Source organism: Perognathus longimembris, chromosome 13 (genome assembly GCF_023159225.1).
Source record: "Perognathus longimembris pacificus isolate PPM17 chromosome 13, ASM2315922v1, whole genome shotgun sequence".
NCBI classification, from domain to species: Eukaryota; Metazoa; Chordata; class Mammalia; order Rodentia; family Heteromyidae; genus Perognathus; species Perognathus longimembris.
Genome location: NC_063173.1, coordinates 63,563,410 through 63,585,289, shown reverse-complemented (window position 1 = coordinate 63,585,289; position 21,880 = coordinate 63,563,410). Strand labels below are relative to the sequence as shown.

The 21,880-nt window shown below is 55.1% G+C and overlaps 1 protein-coding gene and 1 pseudogene across 1 annotated transcript; both read left to right on the top strand.

Annotated features, from left to right (window-relative positions):
• The first annotated feature begins 30 nt into the window (after positions 1-30).
• LOC125362660 lies at positions 31-1,197 on the top strand (annotated as a pseudogene).
• An 8,233-nt stretch (positions 1,198-9,430) lies between these two features.
• Positions 9,431-20,931, top strand: B4galnt4 (beta-1,4-N-acetyl-galactosaminyltransferase 4). Its single transcript, XM_048360540.1, has 20 exons — positions 9,431-9,581; positions 12,159-12,259; positions 12,607-12,702; positions 12,783-12,878; positions 12,959-13,049; positions 13,146-13,246; positions 13,374-13,441; positions 13,653-13,731; positions 15,081-15,147; positions 15,248-15,382; positions 15,464-15,573; positions 15,682-15,782; positions 15,872-15,969; positions 16,043-16,949; positions 18,823-19,106; positions 19,267-19,420; positions 19,536-19,608; positions 19,682-19,835; positions 20,146-20,272; positions 20,480-20,931. Exons 1-20 carry the CDS (start codon positions 9,431-9,433, stop codon positions 20,601-20,603), a joined length of 3,117 nt encoding a protein of 1,038 aa, XP_048216497.1. The 3' UTR covers positions 20,604-20,931.
• The last annotated feature ends 949 nt before the right edge of the window (positions 20,932-21,880 follow it).

Sequence of the window (21,880 nt, the reverse complement as noted above, 5' to 3'; positions counted from 1 at the left end):
AGGCCTGTTTGTTGGCTTTATACCCAGGACATGGGGAAAAACACTGATGAAGCCAGATGCCAGTGGCTCACGCCTATGAAACTGAAAACAAAATAAAGTGAACAAAAATCAATGAAACCAAAAGCTTGTTACTTGAGAAAAAAAAAAGTCAGTGAATTGATTGACCTTGGGCCAGGCTTGCCACAAATAAAGAGAAATAGCAGAAATTACTACAGGGAGAAGGGCCAACTTTGCTTACAAGAAAAGGATATCAAGAATAATTCTGAGCAGCGCTGTGTCTTGCTTCAACAGTGTTTGGATGGAACAGACCCGGGGACTCCTCTTTTCCACCACCAGCTGCCTTCGGATCTCCTCTCCACTCAACCTCTGACCCTTATCTTCTCGCCCGTCTCCTGCTTCCAGGACCAACTAACGCCGTTGTGTGTGTGTGTGTGTGTGTGTGTGTGTGTGTGTGTGTGTGTGTGTGTGTGTGTGTTTAGCTCTGTATCGACGACTAGCCGTGACCTCCCAGATCCGTCAGAATTATTCCACCGAGGTGGAGGCTGCTGTCAACCGACTGGTCAACTTGCATTTGCGGGCCTCCTACGCCTGCCTCTCTCTGGGCTACTATTTCGATGGCGACGATGTGGCCCTGGACGGCGCGGGCCACTTCTTCCTCGAGCTGGCGGAGGAGAAGCGTGAGGGCGCCCACCGCCTCCTGAAGATGCAGAACCAGCACGGCGGCCACGCGCTGCTCCAGGATGTGCAGAAGCCTTCTGAAGATGAGTGGGGTAAAACCGTGGAAGCCATGGAAGCCGCCCTGAACCTGGAGAAGAACCTGAACCAAGCCGTTCTGGATCTTCATGCCTTGGGTTCTGCACGCACAGACCCCCAGCTCGGTGACTTCCTAGAGAACCACTTTCTGGATGAAGAGATGAAGCTCATCAAGAAGATGGGGGACCACCTCACCAAGCCGCAGGCTGGCTTCCCCTCAGGCCGGGCTGGGCGAGTATCTCTTCGAACGTCTCACCCTCAAGCATGCCTAGAGGACCCCAGAGTCCAGCAGCCTCTGGAGGCCATCTGTGCATCGCGTGACATCAGGGTTTCCACCTGAGCCTCTCCCTCTAGCCATGGGCAACTTCCTAACTAACCACCCCGGAGCCCTTCCCAAGCCTTGGACCAAATGAAATAAAGCTTTTTGCAGCAAAAAAAAAAAAAGAAGAATTCTGATTTAACAGTTTAGATGACATGAACTAATCCCTAGAACAATCCAAACTACCAGACTCACAGGAAGAAATAGGTAACTGACTATGCCTGTGTCTGTTAAAGAAATTGAAAGAATCAATAATCCTCACAAAGAACAAAGCACCAGGCCCAAAATTGCAGTAGTACATTTACCACCACCACCACCACCACCACCATACTGAGCAAACCCAGAATCTTGCATGTCCTAGGCAATCGCTCTACCAATGAAATAAACTGCAGCCTTCCACTGGCAAATTATACTGAATATTTAAAGAAATTACTGTTATGCCTAGATTTCCGGTCCCCAAAGACCACCAAGGAGCCGATTCTGATGCAAACACACAGGAGTCTTTATTGTAAGCTCCAGCCTGGACTCTCAACCATCACCAATGCAGCGGATCTGGATTGAGAGCTCTGACCCTCAGATAGGCAGAGGTTTTATTGCGATTACAACAGGGGCAGGGTATTTCCAACTTGGCAGATACTTGATTGGATGGCATTTATCAAGCAAGTCTTGTCCTTTGGCTATCTACCCTATCAGTTAACCTATTTTGGCTTTGATAATGGGAACTGGCCTTGATATCAGGAACTGACAACAGGTGGTCACGTAGCACTGATGCCGGGGGTTAGTGCAGGGGGTAGAACAAGTCACAAATGGGTTAAGCAAGCCGTTTACAGAAGCAGAATTCTGTGGTCAGGCTGACCTAATACCAACTTTATTTTAACAACTGCCACCATGTTTTCCCATTACCACTAAGCAAGCATGAGCAGGCTAAAACAATCCAGTATTCAATCATAAGTAAACCAACCCAACAGTTACCATGGCATTTCTACTACTATTGTGGTTATTTCTATAGTCTATGACTATGATCATCTTTTACTCTCCGTTACCATGGTTGCTACCTAGGTACAGAAGGGAACAAGGACTCCCTATATTTTTAAATGTCAAACTACAAGAAACTAGTCTCAACCGGGGGCGGGGGGGCGGTGCAGCCCTCTAGCATGGAGTCATCACCAGGGTTTAGAAGTTGTTATAAGGGGCTAGGAATATGGCCTAGTGGCAACAGTGTTTGCCTCATATGTGTGAAGCCCTGGGTTCGATTCCCCAGCACCACATATATAGAGAACGGCCAGAAGTAGCACTGTGGCTCAAGAGCTAGAGTGCTAGCCTTGAGCAAAAAGAAGCCAGGGACAGTGCTCAGGCCCTGAGTCCAAGGCCCAGGACTGGCAAAAAAAAAAAAAAAAGAAAGAAAGAAAAAGCTGTTACAATTTTAACACTAAAACTTGTATTTAGTCACTCAGGTTTTCAGGTAAGCTTTTACATCACATGAGTTCTCTGCAGTTTCCTCAGAAAATAAAGCAGTTCCTAACATTCAATGAAGTCGGCAATACCTTAATTCCCAAGCCAAATATATCACAAGACCGAAAAAAAAAAAAATACCTACAGACCAACATCTCTCATAGACACAGATCGAAAAAATGCAAAATATTAGCAAATCAAATCTGATTATGTGTCAGAATTATACACTATAACCAAATGTGATTAATCTCAGGTAAGTAAGACCTGTCCAGTACTTTGAAAAGTTATTAATATAGCTCGTCCCATCAATGCACTAAAGAACAAAAGCCACATTAACTTATCAGTTGATGTAGAAATTGATATATCAGTTGATTTTTACAAAATCCAATACTCATAACTAAAACTCTCAAGAACTAGGGGAAAAAGTGAATTTGTTCAACTAGATAAGCATCATCAAAAGTTGCTGTGGCTAACACCTATAATTCTAGCTACTCCAGAGGCTGAGATCTGAGGGTCGAATGTATTAGATAGACATTTTAATTAGTAAGTGGAAGGAGCCATTGTAAAAAAGCTGCATATTATGTAATACTATATGACATTCTGGAAAAGACCAAACCATGGATAGTAAAAAGGTCAGAGACACGGGATAAATAGATAAGATAAAGCATTTTTCAGATTGATTAAAAAAATATATATATATACTAAAGTCATAAGTATGTAGTATTGAGCATTCCTCAAAACTGATAGAACTTAAAAATAGAGTGGGCCTTGGGCTGGGGTTTGACTCAGTTGTGAGAGCTAGCCTAGCATGCATGAGGCCCTGGGTTCCAGTCCCAAACTGTCAGGGTGATCCCATAAAGGGTGGATTTTTTTTTTTTGCCAGTCCTGGGGCTTGAACTCAGGGCCTGAGCACTGTCCCTGGCTTCTTTTTGCTCAAGGCTAGCACTCTGCCACTTGAGCCACAGCGCCACTTCTGGCCTTTTCTATATATGTGGTGCTGAGGAATCGAACTCAGGGCTTCATGTATACGAGGCGAGCGCTCTACCACTAGGCCACATCCCCAGCCCAAGAGTGAATCGTAATGTATAAAAGCTTTTCAATACAGCTTAGGGGGTGGGAAAGAATGCAGCACCCGGCAACAAAACACATGCCTAGTACAATTGTGTGGCCACGCGACATCCTGAGCTAAGTAACTCTGGAAACAAATTCATCTGTGAGGCTAAAGGCCATGGTTTCTAGAGGAAACCGTGTGCTGCACTGACAATTGGTTTCTTCAGAGCCACATGTAGCAACTCTGACATGTGCACAGCACATGGGACTTCTCACTGTAGGAGGGGGCTCACGGAAGGAGAGGCCTGTCTAACATATACAGAGTCTAGAGTTCTAACCCCAGTATGCACCCCTATAAAGGAAGGAAGACTACAGTAGCCTGTGGCAATGGGTTAGGATCAGAGGTATCTGTAAGAACTCACAAGTACACAAATGCATGTGGCCTTGCATGGACACGCGTGTAGTGGGCAGCAATAGGCACTCCCACCCCAGAGCCCCATTTCTAACCTATTCTCTACTAAAGGGAACAAAGCTTCCTGGATTGCTGATTCTAGGACTGAGGAAGAAAATGTACAAAAGGAGCCTTTCCCATCTTGTGCTACTAAGAGCTCAAAGAAACAGAAATCAACAATAACAACACACAACATTGTACATGCATCAAAGGCAGAGAAATAACTGAAAGAGCTCCCAATAGCCAAGGGTAGAACAAAATAAAGCAGTAGAGCAATAACCCAAAATATGCTGTAAATACCCACAGGCCCAGAGTGACATAAATAAATGCGTGTGGGGGAAGAGAGACACAGTCCATGCAGAAGACTTGCGGATGCATTACATAGGTGCTCTGTGCCCTCCCCTTCCTACAGCAGCATGCACTGACTTCCTTCATCCCATGGGAAGGGAGAGTCATTGTAGGGTGGAGCCTGGACCACTGCACTGCTGCATCAGCAGCCCTAACAGTCTCAAACCATGGTATATGTATCTTCTCGCCACCCTGGACGTTGGATATGTGAGGACAACAAGCCAGCACAGCCAGACCCTGCCATGGCGGCTCCTGTCCTGCCCTGGAAGAATCACTGTCCTCACATGACATCCCTTCAGTGTGTGTGAGGGGCGTTGAGCGCCCCAATTAGGGCACTAATCTCATTGGACCAGGGTCCCCACTTCCTGAACTCCATTTACCTCCCCAAAAATCTTACCTCACAGTAAAGACTTACACTCCAATATATGAATGGGGTGGGAGCAAACATTCAGTCCATAACAAGAACTTTACTGAAACCATCACAGTGGAGAGCATGGCCCTTGGCCAGTTTCTGACTGAGCCAGAGCCCTTTGAATAGGGTGAGGCCACTAGCCTTGAGCAAAAGAGCTCAGGGACAGCACCCAGATCCTGAGTTTAAGCCCCATGACTGACACCCCCCCCCCCCCGCAAAAAAAAGTACTCATTTCTCTCCCTCATCCTGGAAGCGGCAGCACCTTGCCTCTGTGAGGGTTGTGGATGTACCTCCCCCTCTACCCATGCTGCTGCCCAAACCACCATCCATGCACTCACAGAAGCCCTGCCCACCCTCCTGGAATTCTGCACAGCAGGGCTGACCAGGGGATTCATTGTCTATCCATGTTTTCTTGGGATAGAGAAATGGTCTCTGAAGGCTTGATTTTGGCACCATCTGGGTGGCAACATTGTGGGGCTGGGATATCCTGTGGCTCCAGAGAACTCTTGGAATCATGACCTATGACATTCCACAGGCAGGGTTCCCAGATTCAGGACCAAGCCACAGAAATAGCAGTGTTTTCCCAAACACCATTAACCTAATAATCCCCTGTGAAATGCTCTCTTCCTGGCCCTGCAAGTTTGGACTCTGCTGGTCTTGAGGTTTAGATTCCAACGGACCAATTCATTCCAGTTTGCCCAGGACTTCTCTGTGCTTAAGGCTGAAAGTCCTGAGTCCTTGCAGTCCCTTTGGTCTTGGGAAAACCCTGGAGTGTTCTACCAAAGGTCACATCACAGGGAAGCTGAGACCTAGCCGTGGCCCTCATACCAGAGGACACAGAGAGAGAGAGGTCCTGGTGCTGGTTGGGGCACCTGGTCTGTGAAGAAAAACTTGGGCTTTATTCCAGGATGGAAAGGAGACATTCCAAGGCCAGAGTTCCTCAAGGATGTCTGTGTATCCTCCCAAGTCCCACAGGAAGGAACTACAAAGAACTAGTACCACACAGGCAAAACTGAGAACGGCAGAGAACCTTCAGGAGCAAAGGCCTAGGACCCACCATCCCTTCAAAGAAGCCCAGCCAGGCAGGACTCCTACTGGGGGCAAAGGAGCATGCTTTGTGGGGGGCAGTTACAAGTGCCTGCTACAAGTGAAGATGAGCATTCCTTTTGTGCTTTCCAGGAGGGATCTACATTCAAACTTGGGCTGACCAATTTTCTTCCTGTTTCCTCCCATCATGCTCCATCTAACATAGGGTGTTGACAATGGCTAACATTGTAACATTATATCTTTGTGCTTGGACAATGTACCTCTCAAACATTCTCAAGGAGTGTAAAGTGGCTACAAGAATGATGAGACTTCAGTTCAGTCTCTTCTGGACAGAAAACCTGTCTGGAGGAGTTACACATTAGTCAGAAGCATGGTTTTCTTTTGCTGTTATTTGGGAATTAAGTGCAATTTTCAGAAGTGTGCTGTGAATTCTGAGTCTTCAGGAGGGACAACTTGGGGCTGTTCACTGGCCTTGGGTACTGCTGAGATCCTTCCATCTATAGTTTGAGGGAGACATACATGGTGATTGTTCACTCTCTGACAATCATGACCAGATACGGTAGCAGGTGAAGCAGGTGGCTGACCCCAGTTTGTCCTTTAAGTTGCTCTGCCTTCTGCCTCGGATCCTCTAGGCTGGTGTTCACATGGACAGTGGCAATGCCCTGGTTGAGAGCCCCTGATGACTGAAGTGTCCCAAACACTTCTCCAATGTACTTGCTTTTCCTTTTTCTAATTTTAACTTTTGGTGGTGGTACTGAGGCTTGAAGTCAGGGCCTTGCACTTCCTGGGCCAGTGCTCTACCACTTGAGCCATTCCCTAGCCACTTTTTAGCTTTAGCTATTTTTCATATAGGGTATCTCTTTTGCCTAAGCTGGCCTTGAACCTCCATCTTTCTGATACCTACCTAGCATTTCATGAGTGAGCCACCATGCTCAGCCAGTGTTTGCTTGCTAAGGATTCTGTCAGTATCCCAAACAGTGATGACTCCGAAATAAGCTTTTCTCTACTGTGCCATCTCTTCATTTTATTTTCTTCATAGCATTTACCTCTATCCAAAAGGCATTATTTGCTCACTCACTGGTATCTGCCACACAGATTCCATGAAAGAAAGAACCTTACTTGTCATACTCGCCTCAAGGGACCTCCCCTTAAATCTCTGGCCCAGAGAGACAGCAGGAAATGTCTATTGTCTGAATGAATAAGACAATAAGAAAGACACCCACAGTAACATGTAACATGCATGAAACTGAATGTGATATACACTGTGATTAAAATAATGCTTAAGATACACACAATCTTTCATATGTGGAAGCTAGATCTAAAATACAACTAACTGGGCATAACTTCTACAGGACCCTACGCATCCATACACAAAGTCAGACTAAAGGAGGATACCCTTGGGGAGGAGCCCAAAGGCATACTCCTTTGAACATTTAAATACTATTTTCAAAATGAATCCCAGGGAATGGTAACATGGGGGAAGGGGAGTGTTGGTGTTTTTGTTTGGGTTTTGTTGGGGGTTTTTGCTCTTATGGTTTTTTTTCTTTTAGGGACATTACACATTATGTGGAAAATGAACTAGGCAACTTGTAGGCAGGGATGGGAGGGGAAACTAGGGAAAGTGAAAGAAGGGGTGACATTGTCAAAAAAGAAAGAAAGAAAGAAAGAAATGCACTCATTATCTGTACCCATTCTATATAATACCTTAATAATAACAAAATTATATTTTTAAAGGCACACAATTTGATAAACGTTCTACAAACATACAGACAACACAATTACAGAAAGCAGACGGAGGGGTAAGGAATGAGAACACCAGCTGATGGGAAATTTTTACAAGATATTTGCAAGACCAAGGAGAGAATGAATGAATGACAAAAACAGCAGAATGTAGCCAATTTGACTTTCTATCCCTAGTGGCACAGAGTGATGGTGGGACAGTGTTAAAACTAAAAAGCAACCTTTCAGTCTTGCCAGTACCAAGTGTGGCCATGTTGCCCCAAACCCGGGTGGCCGGGGATGGAACGTGGAAGAATGGACAAGAGGTGGCTCCAAGGCCCTTCCTTCCCTCTTTGGGAGTGGTAGAGCGGCTCCCCCCAGCTGGCACAGGCACAGGCTCATGCTCTGGCTACCCTCCTGGGCAGTCATCTTTGCAGTGCCCCACCAGCCGGGGCGCAGAGGCCATCAATGACCCCCCCAGCAATCCACATCCTCCCGTCCTAGCCCTGGCACCATGGAGGACCTGCACGTCTGTGAGTCTGTGAGCAGCTGTTGTTGCTCTGCTGCGGCCAGGAGGTCTCACTGCAGCAGCTGGAACAGAAGAGGAGTGCTGAAGAGCCAACCACCACCCAGGCAGAAGACCACTGGGCCCGGAACGGCAGGGCCAGGCGGAGGGGAGGTGGAAAGGACAGGAACGGGAAGGAACAGACACTCTAGGCTCGCTGGACAGAAGCACCGTCCTCCCACGCGCCTCTGCCACGATGGCTGAGCCAGGGCCGCGTCACACCTCGGCTCCAGTCAGAACAAGAACTGAGCTGAGCTGAGCACCTTGCGCACCTGCGAGGCTTCCCTGCAGTCCTCACTATACCCTCCGTGGTGGCCCTTCCCGGTGCCCCGGGTTAGTCCTCACCAACCCCCCCACCGCTCCGGTCACTGGCTCCTCCCCTGAGCCCATCCCCTCGGCCCCCCCCGGTCCCCCGTCCCCTCCCCTCCGCCGCTCCAGGCCGGGCCCCGGTCGCCCCGGCTAACGTCCCTCATCCCTCGCGGGGAGGCCGGCAGGCTCAGGGTGGAGACCCGGCTGGGGCCGCCGGAGCTGGGCCTACACGAGGATGCTACCACGCCCCCCGCGCCCAGCACGGGTCTCCCAACTCGGCAGTCACCATTTTATCTGGGGCTCATTCCTTCTGGTCTCACGTTCCCGCGTTTCGCCAGACTCCCAGGCCTCGCTTCCCGCGCCCCCTCCACGCGCCGCCTTCCCCCAGCCCCTCGACGCCCCCCGGCTCCCGGCCGCCTGATCTCCCCGAGCCCCCACCGCCCGGCCCCGGCCTTCCGCGCCGTCGGCCGGGTCCCCGCGCCCCGCGCCCCGCGCGCGCCGGCCCCGGGGGAAGCGCGCGGTGGGGACGGCCGCCGGCGGGGACGGCGCGGGGACGGCGCGGGGACGGCGCCACGCCCGAACGCGCCGCCCGGGCCTCCGCGTCGCCCCGCCCCCGCGCGCCGCCGATTGGCTCTCCGCAGGCCGGCCAGCGCGGATTGGCCCGCGCCGCGCGGCCGCCGGTCCCGGGCCCCGGTGGGTCGCACCGCAGCGCGGATGCTGCCCGGCCCCGCCGCGGCCCCGAGGCGCGGGGAGCGGGAGCGGGAGCGGGCGGGCGGGGCTGCCGGGCGGGGCGGGCCTGGAGGAGCCGCTCCCACCGCCCGCCGCCGGGCCACCGCGGGCGGGGCGGCCTGGGGGGTCGCGGCGGCGCCCGGGGGAGCCGCGCGCGGCGGACAAAGGGCCATGCGGGGCCGCGGGCGCTGAGCGCGGCGGGGCGGGCCGGGGGATGCGGGGCGGGGCGGCGGGGCGCCGGGGGCCGCGCCGACGCCCCTGACCGCGGCGGCCGCGATGCCGCGGTTCCCGGTGAAGAAGATCCGCAAGCAGATGAAGCTGCTGCTGCTGCTGCTGCTGCTCACGTGCGCCGCGTGGCTCACCTACGTGCACCTGAGCCTGGCGCGCCAGGGCCGCGCGCTGCGCCAGCGCCCGGGCTCCGGGCGAGGTACGCGGGCGCGGGGGGGCGGCGGCGGCGGGGGCGGGGGCGGGGGGCGCGGGTCCGGCCCGGGAGATGCCGGTGACGTCAGCGGTGACGCGCGCGACCCTCGGGCACGGTCCTCCTCCCGAGCGGCCCCCCGGCGCTGGCGTCGACCTGGTGGTGAGTGGGTTAACCGGGGTCTTGGGCGAGAGCTCCCCCCTCGGCCAAGAGACTGTCAGGCCTGATCCCCACCTGCCTACCTAGTGGAGCCTCAGTTTCCCTATCTACGGAGGGGAGGGCGGGCGGGAGAAGCCCCGCTTCTGACCCCAGGAGGAGCGGAGAGTTGCTTGTGTGCTTGGAAAGCCCTGGGCGGGGGCGCCCGAAACCCACTGAGATGCGGGGTACCCGGAGACCAGGGCTGCCCAGAATCACTCCTCCCACGTTCTGGGGCGCACGCACCGCACCGCAGAGGGGACCGGGGTCCACAGCCCGGAGGGCACAGAGAGTGAGGCCACACACCAAGTATCTCAGGTGCTGGTGAGCCCCGTGAGTAAACCAGAGGACCTCGGAGATGACACATTTGGGGGGAAGAGCTCCAGAGAGGGGGCGGCACTGAGCATGGAGACTGGCAGAAGCGAATGAGGAGAAGTAGGCAGGGCCGGACTTGGGGAAGCTTTAGAGAGTCCAGAGTATGGGCCCCGCCCCCACCCCGTAGCCAGGACCAGTCCCAGCCAGCCTCCTCTGACTTAGGAAGGAAGGGTCTCAGAGGGGTCAGCGGCCCTCCTGCCAGGAGCTTAGAACCAAGACACTGCCCCACCCCATGGGCTTTGGTCCTATTCCTGCCTCCCGTCTGTGGAAACCCTTCTGCTGCTTCTTTTTCATTCCCGGATGCCTCTCCAGGGACCCTGCCCCACTTCCCCAGCCCAGGACTGGGGGCCAGGGGCTGGTCCCTACCCCAAGATGGTCTGTAGGGTACCTGAACCCATGCATCTCATACTGCCACCTCTCCAAGAGATCCCTAACACTACTCTGTCTCAAAAGAAGCCTTGCCCTCACCCCAAATGTCAGCTGATAGGGTTGAAGCCAGAGCTCTCAGTTCCTATCAGCTGCCTCTGTGGGTTTCTCAGCTGCCACAGGCCTCCAGTTTGACTTCCTGAAAAGTCATAGCGTCTGAATACAACCTGGAAGGGGTGTGGGCATAGAAGCCACACCCTGCTCTCACTGGACCCCCTGCTCTTACATGGTCCAGAAGGGTAGCTGGGAGACTGGTCAGTTAGGTCTGATTCCTCCTGGGTAGATGGGAGCTGTTCTGGGTCCTGGGCTCTTGTCCAGCTGCTTGGCTCACATCAGGCTCTGCAGGACTTGTGAAAAGCAGCTAAACATGCTTTCGAGACTGGCCAGTGGAGACTACATCTGGGTGGGGTGCAGCAGACTGCATACAGAAGCCCCAGGGATGGGAAGACCAGAGGCCTGGGGCAAGCCTCGGGCCCCACAGGATGATAGTGGCAGCCTGACCTAGAACTGCACTACAAAAGGCTTCTAATGCTTCTAGATGCTCGGACTTAGCTTGTTCGACTATGGACATCTGGAGCAGCCAAGCTTTCGGAATTTGGCCAGGAGCCTGTTGCTTGCTCATCTCCCAGCTTGTCAGAAGTAACTGAGGGAAGGACATAGAATCAGGACCCTGGGAGAAGCACGGCGGTGGGGGGGGGGGGGGGTCTCACCAGTCAGGAGCCTATGGGTAGGAGTCTCCTTACCAGGAAGGAGCCCACAGCCCTTCACCTGGAGAAGGAGCCAGGCCAGTGTCGTCTCTGCTATGCTTGTATAGAGCTCTAGCTCCTAAAATGGACCAAGGGACAAGTGCTGGTGCCAGGCTTGGCCCTGGGGCAGAGCGAGTACCCGAAGTAGGCATCCCTCAGTTGGAGCACCAAGAGGGGCTGAGACAGGTTACAGTGAGACTTACCGCCTCAAAGGCTTGGCTCTTGCCCTGGAGGATGCTGTAGGATGTTTATGGAGAAGGCCCAGAAAGTGGAGTGGAATGGGGCACAGAGATGTCCTGTGTCCAGCTTGGGGAGGGAGCAGGCTGTGGATATGTCTCAGCCTGTTTGTGAAGGGTACCATCTAGGGGGACAGTTTCTTCTCAGGTCCTCTGGTAGACTGAGAAGTGTGCCCATCTCTGTCCAAGGCTACCCTGGTCAAGGCAATAGGTGGCACGGGTACAGGTGGCATGGCTTAGCCCTAGGACAACTAGGCTGGCTTTCCTGACCACCAGCCCCTGCAGTCCCCTTCAATTCTCAGTGCTGACTGAGGCCCACTCTGCAGCCACATGGGAAAGGCTCTGAGGGCTCCCAGCAGTCTGGAATTCTTCCTGAGGCGGAGCCACTTGGTGAAAGTGGTGAGATGGGGACCTGTGCCCCTGAAGATACACACGCATTATACCTGCTCCCTCCTTGAAGTTGGGGCTCGGGAAGAGCTGGTGAAGGGCCCAATGTGAGGAAGGAGACAAGAAGGAGAGGCTCCAGTAGCAAGTCTTACCCTGCTCTAGCTGACACGCCCCAGCTGATGATCACGGTGAAGGTTCCAGTCCTCATTTGCCATCCACAGATGGGGAGAAGCTGCCCAGTGTGACTGACAGCCACGGTGTCCCAGCACTGCCATCCACGCAGAGAGCAGAAGACTCCAGTGAGAGTCAGGAGGAGCAGGCGGTAAGCAGTAACTGTTGGAAGAACTAGTATGTACACAGGACATTTGTGCTACCACTTATCCATGTGAGTGCCAGCATCCTGGCCTGGAGTTGCACATCTGGACAGGCATAAGTGGGGGGGGGGGGTTAGCCACGTCTGCCTGGGCAGGTGTGAGAAGAGTGCCCCAGTGCCAGGCCATGTGCCAGGGCTGCATTACAGTCGAGGCGTGTGCGGCTGTGCTCTGAAGGATGCCTAGGGTTCTCTGCTAAAGCCAGTGAGATTATGTAATTGTCTGCCTGGACATGTGGGGGTGGGGTGACCCTTCCTGCCCTTGGAATGCTAACCCTGCTACCCATCCTCTCCTGAAGTCTGAGGGTCGGGACCCAAACATGCTATTTCCTGGAGGAGCAGGGAGGCCCCCACCACTGAACCTCACACATCAGACTCCCCCATGGCGGGAGGAGGTGAGCTCTTCTGGGCTGCCATGGGCTGGGAGGCAAGGTGGGAGGGTGGGCGGGGGAGGTGAAGCCTCTCTGGCTCCCAGTTCAAGGGGCAGGTGAACCTGCATGTGTTCGAGGACTGGTGTGGAGGCGCAGTGGATCACCTGAGGAGGAACCTGCACTTCCCACTCTTCCCTCATGTGAGTGCCCCAGGACTGGGTGAGCAGGGTGGCTGGGCACCCAGACAGGCCTTGGTGTCACTGGTCACTGCCCTCCCCAGACTCGCACCATCGTGAAGAAGTTGGCAGTGTCCCCCAAGTGGAAGAACTACGGACTCCGGATTTTTGGCTTCATTCACCCAGCAAAAGATGGTGTGGGGGCGGGGTGTGCCAAGGGGTGGGTTTCAGAGGTGGGGCAGTGGCATGAAGATCTGGATCCCCTGAACAAACCCCTGTCTTGTGGCCTAGGGGACATCCAGTTCTCTGTGGCTTCAGACGACAACTCTGAGTTCTGGCTGAGCATAGATGAGAGCCCAGCAGCTGCCCAGCTGATAGCCTTTGTAGGCAAGGTATGCCCTGCCCTGTCCCCAGACTCTGCCTCCCGGCCCCAGTCCTCCACATAGGAGCCTCTTGGAAATGGGTCCAGTGTGCCCAAGAAGAAAGTGGCCCTTACTGTCGCTGCTGTGTCACTTCTAGACTGGCTCTGAGTGGACCGCACCTGGAGAATTCACCAAGTTCCGCTCCCAGGTGTCCAAGCCCCGGCGGTGAGTGAGCTGGGGCACACATGTGTGCTCAAGTGTGTTGGTGAAGGAGAACCTAGGTGAATCTTACACCATGAGCTAGTATTGTACTGATCTGATCACTGGCCTGCTAGGAGTAGCCCAAAGGGGCGTGGGAGCCACCCCCCTTCTCTGGGCTTTCCCTCCGTTTGGGGTTCCTGGACATGGTGAGGAGACAAGTTATTCATGTCCACAGGCTCATGGCCTCCCGGAAATACTACTTTGAACTGCTTCACAAGCAGGATGACCGGGGCTCAGACCATGTGGAAGTGGGTGTGAGTATGGTTGGCATTCCTGAGAAGCTCAGGAGACCCCAGCCCCTCCTCCCCCACCCCCTCCCACCTCCTTGCAAGACTGCTGTGGTATGGCCCCACGCCCAAGGGTTGTTCTTCAGTGGTGCCTCTCTGTGCCTCTGGTTGGCACAGCGGACACTCCTGACCTGGGCTCACACCTGAGCTCTTGCTTACCTCCCACCTGGTCAGAAGTAACTGAGAGAAGGACCTAGAATCAGGACCCTGGGAGAAGCACGGGGAGGGGGCGGGGTGTCTCAATAGGCAGGAACCCACAGCCCTTCACCCCGAGAAGGAGCCAGGCCAATGTGGTCTCCGCTGTGCTTGTATAGAGCTCTGGCTCCTAAGGTGGACCAAGGGACAAGTGCTGGTACCAGGCTTGGCCCTGGAGCAGAGCAAACACCCAGAGTGGGCATCCCTCAGTTGGAGCACCAAGAGGGGCTGTAGAACAACATTCAGCAGGCAGAAATGGAGTAGAAAGTGCCATTTCTGAATTCCAGACCTAGAGAATGGACCTGTGTCTCCCAGCATCTTCTGAGTCCTGAGAGGTCTGATGGCCAGGCCAGGCCCAGCCTGCAGTGTCCCACTGGACATCAAAGGCTGTCCTGAGAATGAAGCAGTCAGATTTTCATTCCAGGAAAACCCTTTGGCCAGCTTGGAAAGGCTGAGAGCTGAGAGGAGCCCTTGGGCAGGAATTCAGGCAGTTTAGAGGTGGAAGGTAATTTCCCCAGAAAGACAAAGGAAGCAGGGGAAGGAGATTGATTCTCAGCCTGAGTATCTCCGGGTGTTGCATGTGTCTGCTGTGTGTGATCACTGACAGCCCAACTCAGCAGACTGGAGACATAACTTGGGGCCAGTCCTGGGAAAGCTAAGAGACTTAGCAACAAGGGCCCTGGGTAAGTTAGGAACAGAAGAGTCTGAGCCAGCCCCCAGGAAGCCCAGCTTGCGAGAAGCTGGAAAGGAACTGAGTCTACAAAGAAGTAGCTACAGAGATGGGCACAAGAGGGGAGGTTCTAGGTCTGGCCTTTGAAGTCTAGCAATGACCTTGGGAGAGCAAAGGTGCAAAACCAGGGAGCTGTTGGGGTTTGAAGCCATACCCAGCAAGTCAGGAAGTGAGGGAAGTCAGAAAGGGGGTGGAATCAAAGGTAGGGGATCTAGATCTGCCCCTAGAGCCCCTCAGCCTGGACCTCCTGCCAGCTGCCTTTTCCCTAGGTCCCTCTCCCATCCACCCTCCAAGCTTCCTGCATCCTTGGAGATGGCTCCCCTTGTGTCCCCCTCCTGAGCCAGGAAGAGCCCTTCCTGGACACTGCCTCTTTCCTGTCCCCACCCCCTAGTGGCGAGCCTTCCTGCCTGGTCTGAAGTTCGAGATCATTGGCTCTGCTCACATCTCCCTGTACACAGGTGTGGAGTTGGTACCCTGTGGGGAAGGGATTGCTTCTGACAGTTGGGTTTGGATGTGAATGGGGAGGAATGTGGTCTCCATGCTTCCTTCTGCCCCCAGATGAGTCATCCCTGAAGATGGATCATGTGGCTCACATCCCTCAGTCTCTAGCCAGCCACGTGGGCAGTCACTTCCCACAGCAGGAGCCCAGCGTGGACATGCTGCGGCCAGACCCCAGGGACACCTTCTTCCTCAGTGAGAGGGGGCTGGAGAGGGGGTAGTGGAGGTTAGGGGTTGGGGGCAACTGAGGGCTACAAAGTAACTGTCCTACGCCAGCTCCTCGGATGGAGCCTTCAAGCCTGGAGAATGTACTGGAGCCGTGCACCTACGCCCCCACCTACATCCTCAAAGATTTTCCCATTGCCAGATACCAGGGACTACAGTTTGTAAGTGCCCTGCCCAGGCGTCCTAAGGCCCATCCTCTGCTGCGGTCTCCCCTAAGCAGCCTCCAGCCTCCCTTAACACACACCCTAAGCTCCTGGCTGAACTTCCAGGTGTACCTGTCCTTCGTTTATCCCAATGACTACACCCGCCTCACTCATATGGAGACGGATAACAAGTGCTTCTACCGAGAGTCGCCCTTATACCTGGAAAGGTGGGTGGGGGTGGTGGGTAGTTCCCTCAGAAGCAAGCGCAGAGCCTCGGCAACAAGGGTCTCTGATGCCCTGTCCTGCCCCGCCCCAGGTTTGGGTTCTATAAATACATGAAGATGGACAAGGAGGAGGGAGAGGATGATGAAGAGGAGGTGCAGCGTCGTGCCTTCCTCTTCCTCAACCCAGATGGTGAGTTCCCAGAGCCCTCAGTGTGCCCAGCTTGCTGGCCTGGCCCTGCCAGCTTACCATGCACTCCTGGCAGACTTCCTGGATGATGAAGACGATCAGGAGCTACTGGACAGTCTGGAGCCCACAGAGGCATCTGTGCCACAGAGCAGCCGCCAGACCCCCACCTCAGTGGCCCCTGCAAAGAATAAGAAGCTAACTGTGGTCACCCCTGCCCCACCTATGCCCAGTTCTCTAGATGGGCAGACCCCCAGGCGTTCCCGGGCCCTAAGCTGGGCTGCCCGGCCCTTGCCCCTCTTTTTGGGCCGGGCCCCACCCCCACATACAGCACCCTCAAAGGTGTATGTGACAAGGGTACGGCCGGTACAGCCTAGACCACGGTCTTCTGGAAGGGCCCTGCCTGACCCGCCCTGGCCACATTTCCCCAGGGTCTTCCTGCGCCCCAGGCCCCTGCCCAGAGTGCAGCTGCGGGCACCACCACGCTCCCCACAACCCCACACCCGCAGGACCAGTGGTCATCAGACCCCAGAGCCAAGACCTTCAGCCCGGGCGCAGGCCACCCACAGCCAGGTGGCCCCGGTGCATGCCCAGGAACTCGCAGTGCCAACTGCGGACTCAAACTGGTCAGCTGAGGCCAAACCCGTGACCTCCTTCCTCAGCTTGTCCCAGGTGTCCAGGCCACAGCTTCCGGGGGAGGGGGAGGAGGAGGAGGAGGAAGGGGAGGATGATGGCCCCCCAGGTGAAGAGGCTGCATCGGATGACAGTGAGGAGGAAGAGGCTGTGGCACGGCCACTGGGCCGCTGGCGAGAGGATGCTATCGACTGGCAGCGCACATTCAGTGTGGGCGCCGTGGACTTTGAGCTGCTGCGCTCAGACTGGAACGACCTGCGCTGCAATGTGTCAGGAAACCTGCAGCTGCCGGAGGCGGAGGCTGTGGATGTGGTGGCTCAATACATGGAGAGGCTCAATGAGCGCCATGGCGGGTATGGGGAAGGAGAAATGGCCCAATGAGTACCGTAGCCGGTATGGGGTGGGGCAACTGCTCAATGAGCACCATGGCAGCAGGTGGGGGGGACAGCAGCTCAAGGAGTGCAATGGCAGGTGTGGGTGGGGGGCAGTGGCCCAATGAGCACCATGGATGGCAGGTGTGGCAGGCAATGGCTCAGTGAATGCCATGACAGGCATAGCGGGTCAATAGCTCAATGAGCACAATGGCAGGCACTGGTGGGGGGTCAATGGCTCAGTGAGTGCCATGGATGAAGAAGAATAGAGACTGGTGGACAGCAGTTTAATGAGCGCCATGGCAGGTATGGGGGTCACCTAGAGAGAGGGCTCCATGGACTCACAGACTTTCCTGGTGTACCAACAGTATGCATCTCTGGAGTTCCAGACTGCCTCTCCTCTGCCCCCTTGCATGCTCCTTTCCTGGTCAAGACTGTTGTCAAGGTTAGGTGCTTTCCCAGAGTTCTACCCAAGGCTGGTTCCTATGTCGCTGTACCCCAGGCCCTAAATTTGTAACCACCCAACGGTGCATCCAAGCTACAAGGTTTTAGTGGTCAGTCTCAGGCAAATGCTGGGCAGGCAGCCCATTCCAGGGCCCCCAGGTCAGCTAAGAACACCTAGACCCTTCATCTCCCTGAACATTGCTGAGGTCTTCACTGTGGCTTTGAGACCAGCTGGTGGGGGGGGGCAGAGGGAGAGGGGGGAGATGCAGGGCTCCTCCCCACTAGTCCTCAGACCTCCCAGGGACCTAACTTGCCTCTACCTGAGGCTGAGGAGCTAGGGCCTAAGGGCATGGTCTTTTGTACCAACCCTAAAAGAAAGGTACAACCTGCATGGGACAGCAGGCCAAGGTGCCAGTTGAGCAGAAGATGGACACAGCCAAGCTGGATAGATGGTTCTGAGAGTCTTGTTCCAGGGTGGTGGGCAGCAGCTAGGGAAGTGCTTTACTCTCGGTTCAGAAAACAGACCTTCCCTTGGTATAAGCTTCCTGAGGGCAGCTCAGTGCCCCATGGGTATGTGGAAGGCCTGTTCCACCCAGTAGTCATAACTGTCCCTGCTTTTGCTTGCTTGGGCCCAGGGTATGGGTGGCCCTGAGTGACCAAGAGCATTTGAGGCCAAAAATCCCTGACTTGAGGAGACTAGGTAGCAGTGGAAAGCCAAAAGTGGAGGTGGGGGTGGTGTCTAGACAGGCCAGAGGTCCCAGTGGTGGGCTGGCAGAACTGGTAGGTGGGCTCACTGGTTAACAAGGGCTGGTAGGAGACAATGGATAGGGACCTCCTGCCCAAGAGCAAAGTGGAAAGGCTGTGGTCAAAAGGAAGGGGAGGAGGGGGGCTGGGAATATGGCCTAGTGGTAGAGTGTTTGCCTCCCGTACATGAAGCCCTGGGTTCTGTTCCTCAGCACCACATACAGAGAAAAAGCTGGAAGTGGTGCTGTGGCTCCAGGGACAGTGCTCAGGCCCTGAGTTCAAGCCCCAGGTCTAGTTAAGAAAAAGAAGAGGAAGAGACCCAAGGGGAGCCTAGCAGCTTCCTCCTGAGACACTGGGAGGCCAGAATGAGGCTGCCCTAGAAGGGGTTGGGGGAGGATTGAGGGAAATCTAGACAAACCCTCTCCCCCAGGGCAAAATCAAGCAATGGAGGGCACCCGGGAGAGGAGCGTGGTCCCGGGCTTAGCGCACCTCCCAGCGTGGGCACTCTGCCTGGAGAGGGGAGAACTGGGGAAGGTCCAGTCTGCCTTCTGGGAAACCAGGCTGGGCAGGAGGTGTGAGGCCTCCTTGCTCTCACAGCTAGGGTGACGGGAGAAGCAGGTGCTGTTGGGACGGGGCCCTGCGCAGCACTAACTAGCCTACCTCGCAGGCGCTTCGCGCTCTTGCGCATTGTGAACGTGGAGAAACGGCGCGACTCCGCGCGGGGGAGCCGCTTTCTGCTGGAGCTGGAGCTGCAGGAGCGCGGGGGCGGCCGCCTGCGCCTGTCGGAATATGTCTTCCTCCGACTCCCGGGAGCCCGGGCGGGCGACGCCGACGGGGAGAGTCCCGAGCCCCCTGCTGCCCCCTCGTGGCGCCCGGATGGCCGCCCGGAGCTCTGCAGGCCGCTGCGCCTGGCCTGGCGCCAGGACGTCATGGTGCACTTCATTGTGCCAGGTACCCGGGCACGCGGGCAGGGCAGGCTGGCCGACCTCCGGGAAGAGGAAGGGCCACCCTGGTGTTGGAGACCAGGTATGGGGTAGCTGGGAGGAAGTGCTCCCCAAGGGGAGAGCCACGAGATGGAGTGAGGCCAACTCAGCTGTGTCCCCTCTTCCAGTGAAGAACCAGGCGCGCTGGGTGGCACAGTTTCTGGTGGACATGGCGGCTCTGCACGTGCACACTGGAGATTCACACTTTAACATCATCCTGGTGGACTTTGAGAGCGAGGACATGGATGTGGAGCAGGCCTTGCGTGTGGCACGGCTGCCCCGGTAACCGTCCCACCCATCACCATGAAGGACCGGGTTCACTTTCTTCTGGGGCGTATGTTCCTCTGACTGGCCCATGCCTCCAGGATGGCTACCAGTGCCTCCTTTAATCCCCCAGGTACCAGTACCTAAGGCGAACTGGAAACTTCGAGCGCTCGGCAGGGCTGCAAGCTGGAGTGGACGCAGTGGAGGTCTGTGGCGGGGCGCAGGGAGTGGGGGCAGATGGGGGAGGAGATGGCCCAGCTCAGACCTCTGGACCTACAGGACCCCAGCAGCATCGTTTTCCTCTGTGACTTGCACATCCACTTCCCGCTCAACATCCTGGATGGCATCCGGAAGCACTGCGTAGAGGGCAAACTGGCCTTTGCCCCCGTGGTCATGCGCCTGGGCTGTGGGAGCTCACCAGGCGACCCCCATGGTAAATCCCTGAATGACATTCCCCACCCCCACATCAGGCACCCCACCACTCACCAGCAAAGTTCTGAAGCCCCAAGGGCTTCTCCCAGCCTGAAGGGTGGCCCTTGAGCCCAGGATTCCAGGAACCCCAGGATCTGGGCCATAAGGCACCATCCGGTGCTGTCATGCACTAAGCACCTGGATTATGAGGCAACAGCAAAGGGCTGTTCCTAAGGTCCCCAGCCTACCATGCCCTTTCTGCGGTTTCCCAACGGCTCCAGGGGAGAAAGCCTCTAGAGCCCCACTGTCTGAAAGCCACCCCTCCACACCAGGTTACTGGGAGGTGAATGGCTTTGGCCTCTTTGGGATCTACAAATCGGACTTTGACCGCGTGGGAGGCATGAACACTGAGGAGTTCCGTGACCAGTGGGGGGGCGAGGACTGGGAGCTCCTGGACAGGTGACTGCCCCCAGACTCCTCCTCTACCGGGATCCCCCATGCTGCAGAGACTCTGCACTCCTCCCCACCTGCCCAGGGGTCTGTAGGTTCAGAGACCCACGTATCCCCCTCCTGCAAGCTCCCTTCAACCCCCAGTCCTGCAGGCTCAGGGTAGGCCGGACCCTTAGCCCCTGAACAAGATGCTAACACTCCTCCCACCCGCCTCAGGGTCCTGCAGGCAGGGCTGGAGGTGGAGCGGCTGCGACTGAGGAACTTCTACCATCACTATCACTCCAAGCGGGGTATGTGGGGAACCCGGAGTCGCAAGGGCTCCCGTGTAGAGCGGTCCTGAAGGCTAGAAGACCTGCCCAGCTTGCTGAGTGAGGTGGTGGTAGCTGGGGGCTTAGCTCCAGGATCCACCACCACCAGGGCCAGCCCCCTACTTGGCTCCCTACAAAGGTAGCCTTCATGGCCCGGCTGGCACCTTGGTTCCCACACTCCACAATGATTTCTGTGAAATTTTCTGTAGCAATGACCTTGTTTTCAGGATTTCCAAGAGTTCTGTCTGTTCTGTTTTTTATTCAGAATGAAATATTTTTTTTAGTTCTCACTTATTCTCTGTGCCTGTTCTCTTGGGAGACAGAGCCCTGGCCTCAGGATAGCTCAGGGCACCAAGTACCTCTCAATATCCTTACTGACCCCTCTCAACCATGCTTCCTTCCTGTCTTCAGCTTCTGTCATTTCTTCCTTTCCACCCAGTGCCCATGGAGCCTGGACACTAAGAGACCTCAGGAGAACTTCCCACGGGTCAGCTGCCCAGCCAGCAGATGTCAGACATAGTTGAGCTCCCAGGTCAGGCAAGAAGCACGCACAGGCTGGGGATATGGCCTAGTGGCAAGAGTGCTGCCTCATGTACATGAGGCCCTGGGTTCAATTCCCCAGCACCACATATACAGAAAACGGCCAGAAGTGGTGGTGTGGCTCAAGTGGCAGAGTGCTAGCCTTGAGCAAAAAAGAAGCCAGGGACGGTGCTCAGGCCCTGAGTCCAAGCCCCAGGACTGGCCAAAAAAAAAAAAGAAGCACCCACAAGGCAGGGACACCAGCCCACCACAGACCCACCCACAGCCCCCAGATGCCTACACTATCATCTCTTCATATCTGAAAAGTCTTATCAGAAAATAGTCCCCACTCATAGTTGTTGCAATATATGAAAAGAAGCACTTGGGCTGGTAATGTGGCCTGATGGTAGAGTGCTTGCCTGTATACATGAAGCCCTGGGTTCGATTCCTCAGCACCTCATATATAGAAAAGGCCAGAAGTGGCTCAAGTGGCAGAGTGCTAGCCTTGAGCAAAAAGAAGCCAGGGACAGTGCTCAGGCCCTGAGTTCAAGCTCCAGGACTGGCAAAAAGAAATCACTAGATGTAAGAATAGACTGCTACTAAGGAAAGAAGAGAGGCTGGGAGGGAGGATGGGCAGTGTAAACAGCACTCAGCTGAAGCACAGACATTGGATGAAGAATTGCCTCAAAGGCAGAAGAGGATTTCAGACAAGATTCTATGTAATGTGGACTGTATACACACCACAGTTTACTAATCCACGTCAATAAGTTGTTTAATGAGTATCCCCTAT

Coding starts and splice junctions, on each gene's coding strand:
- B4galnt4 (XM_048360540.1), top strand. CDS start 9,431: ATGCCGCGGTTCCCGGTGAAGAAGATCCGCAAGCAGATGAAGCTGCTG. Junction 12,703..12,782: donor CTCCCCCATGGCGGGAGGAG/GTGAGCTCTTCT, acceptor TCTGGCTCCCAG/TTCAAGGGGCAGGTGAACCT. Junction 13,247..13,373: donor TGATAGCCTTTGTAGGCAAG/GTATGCCCTGCC, acceptor TGTCACTTCTAG/ACTGGCTCTGAGTGGACCGC.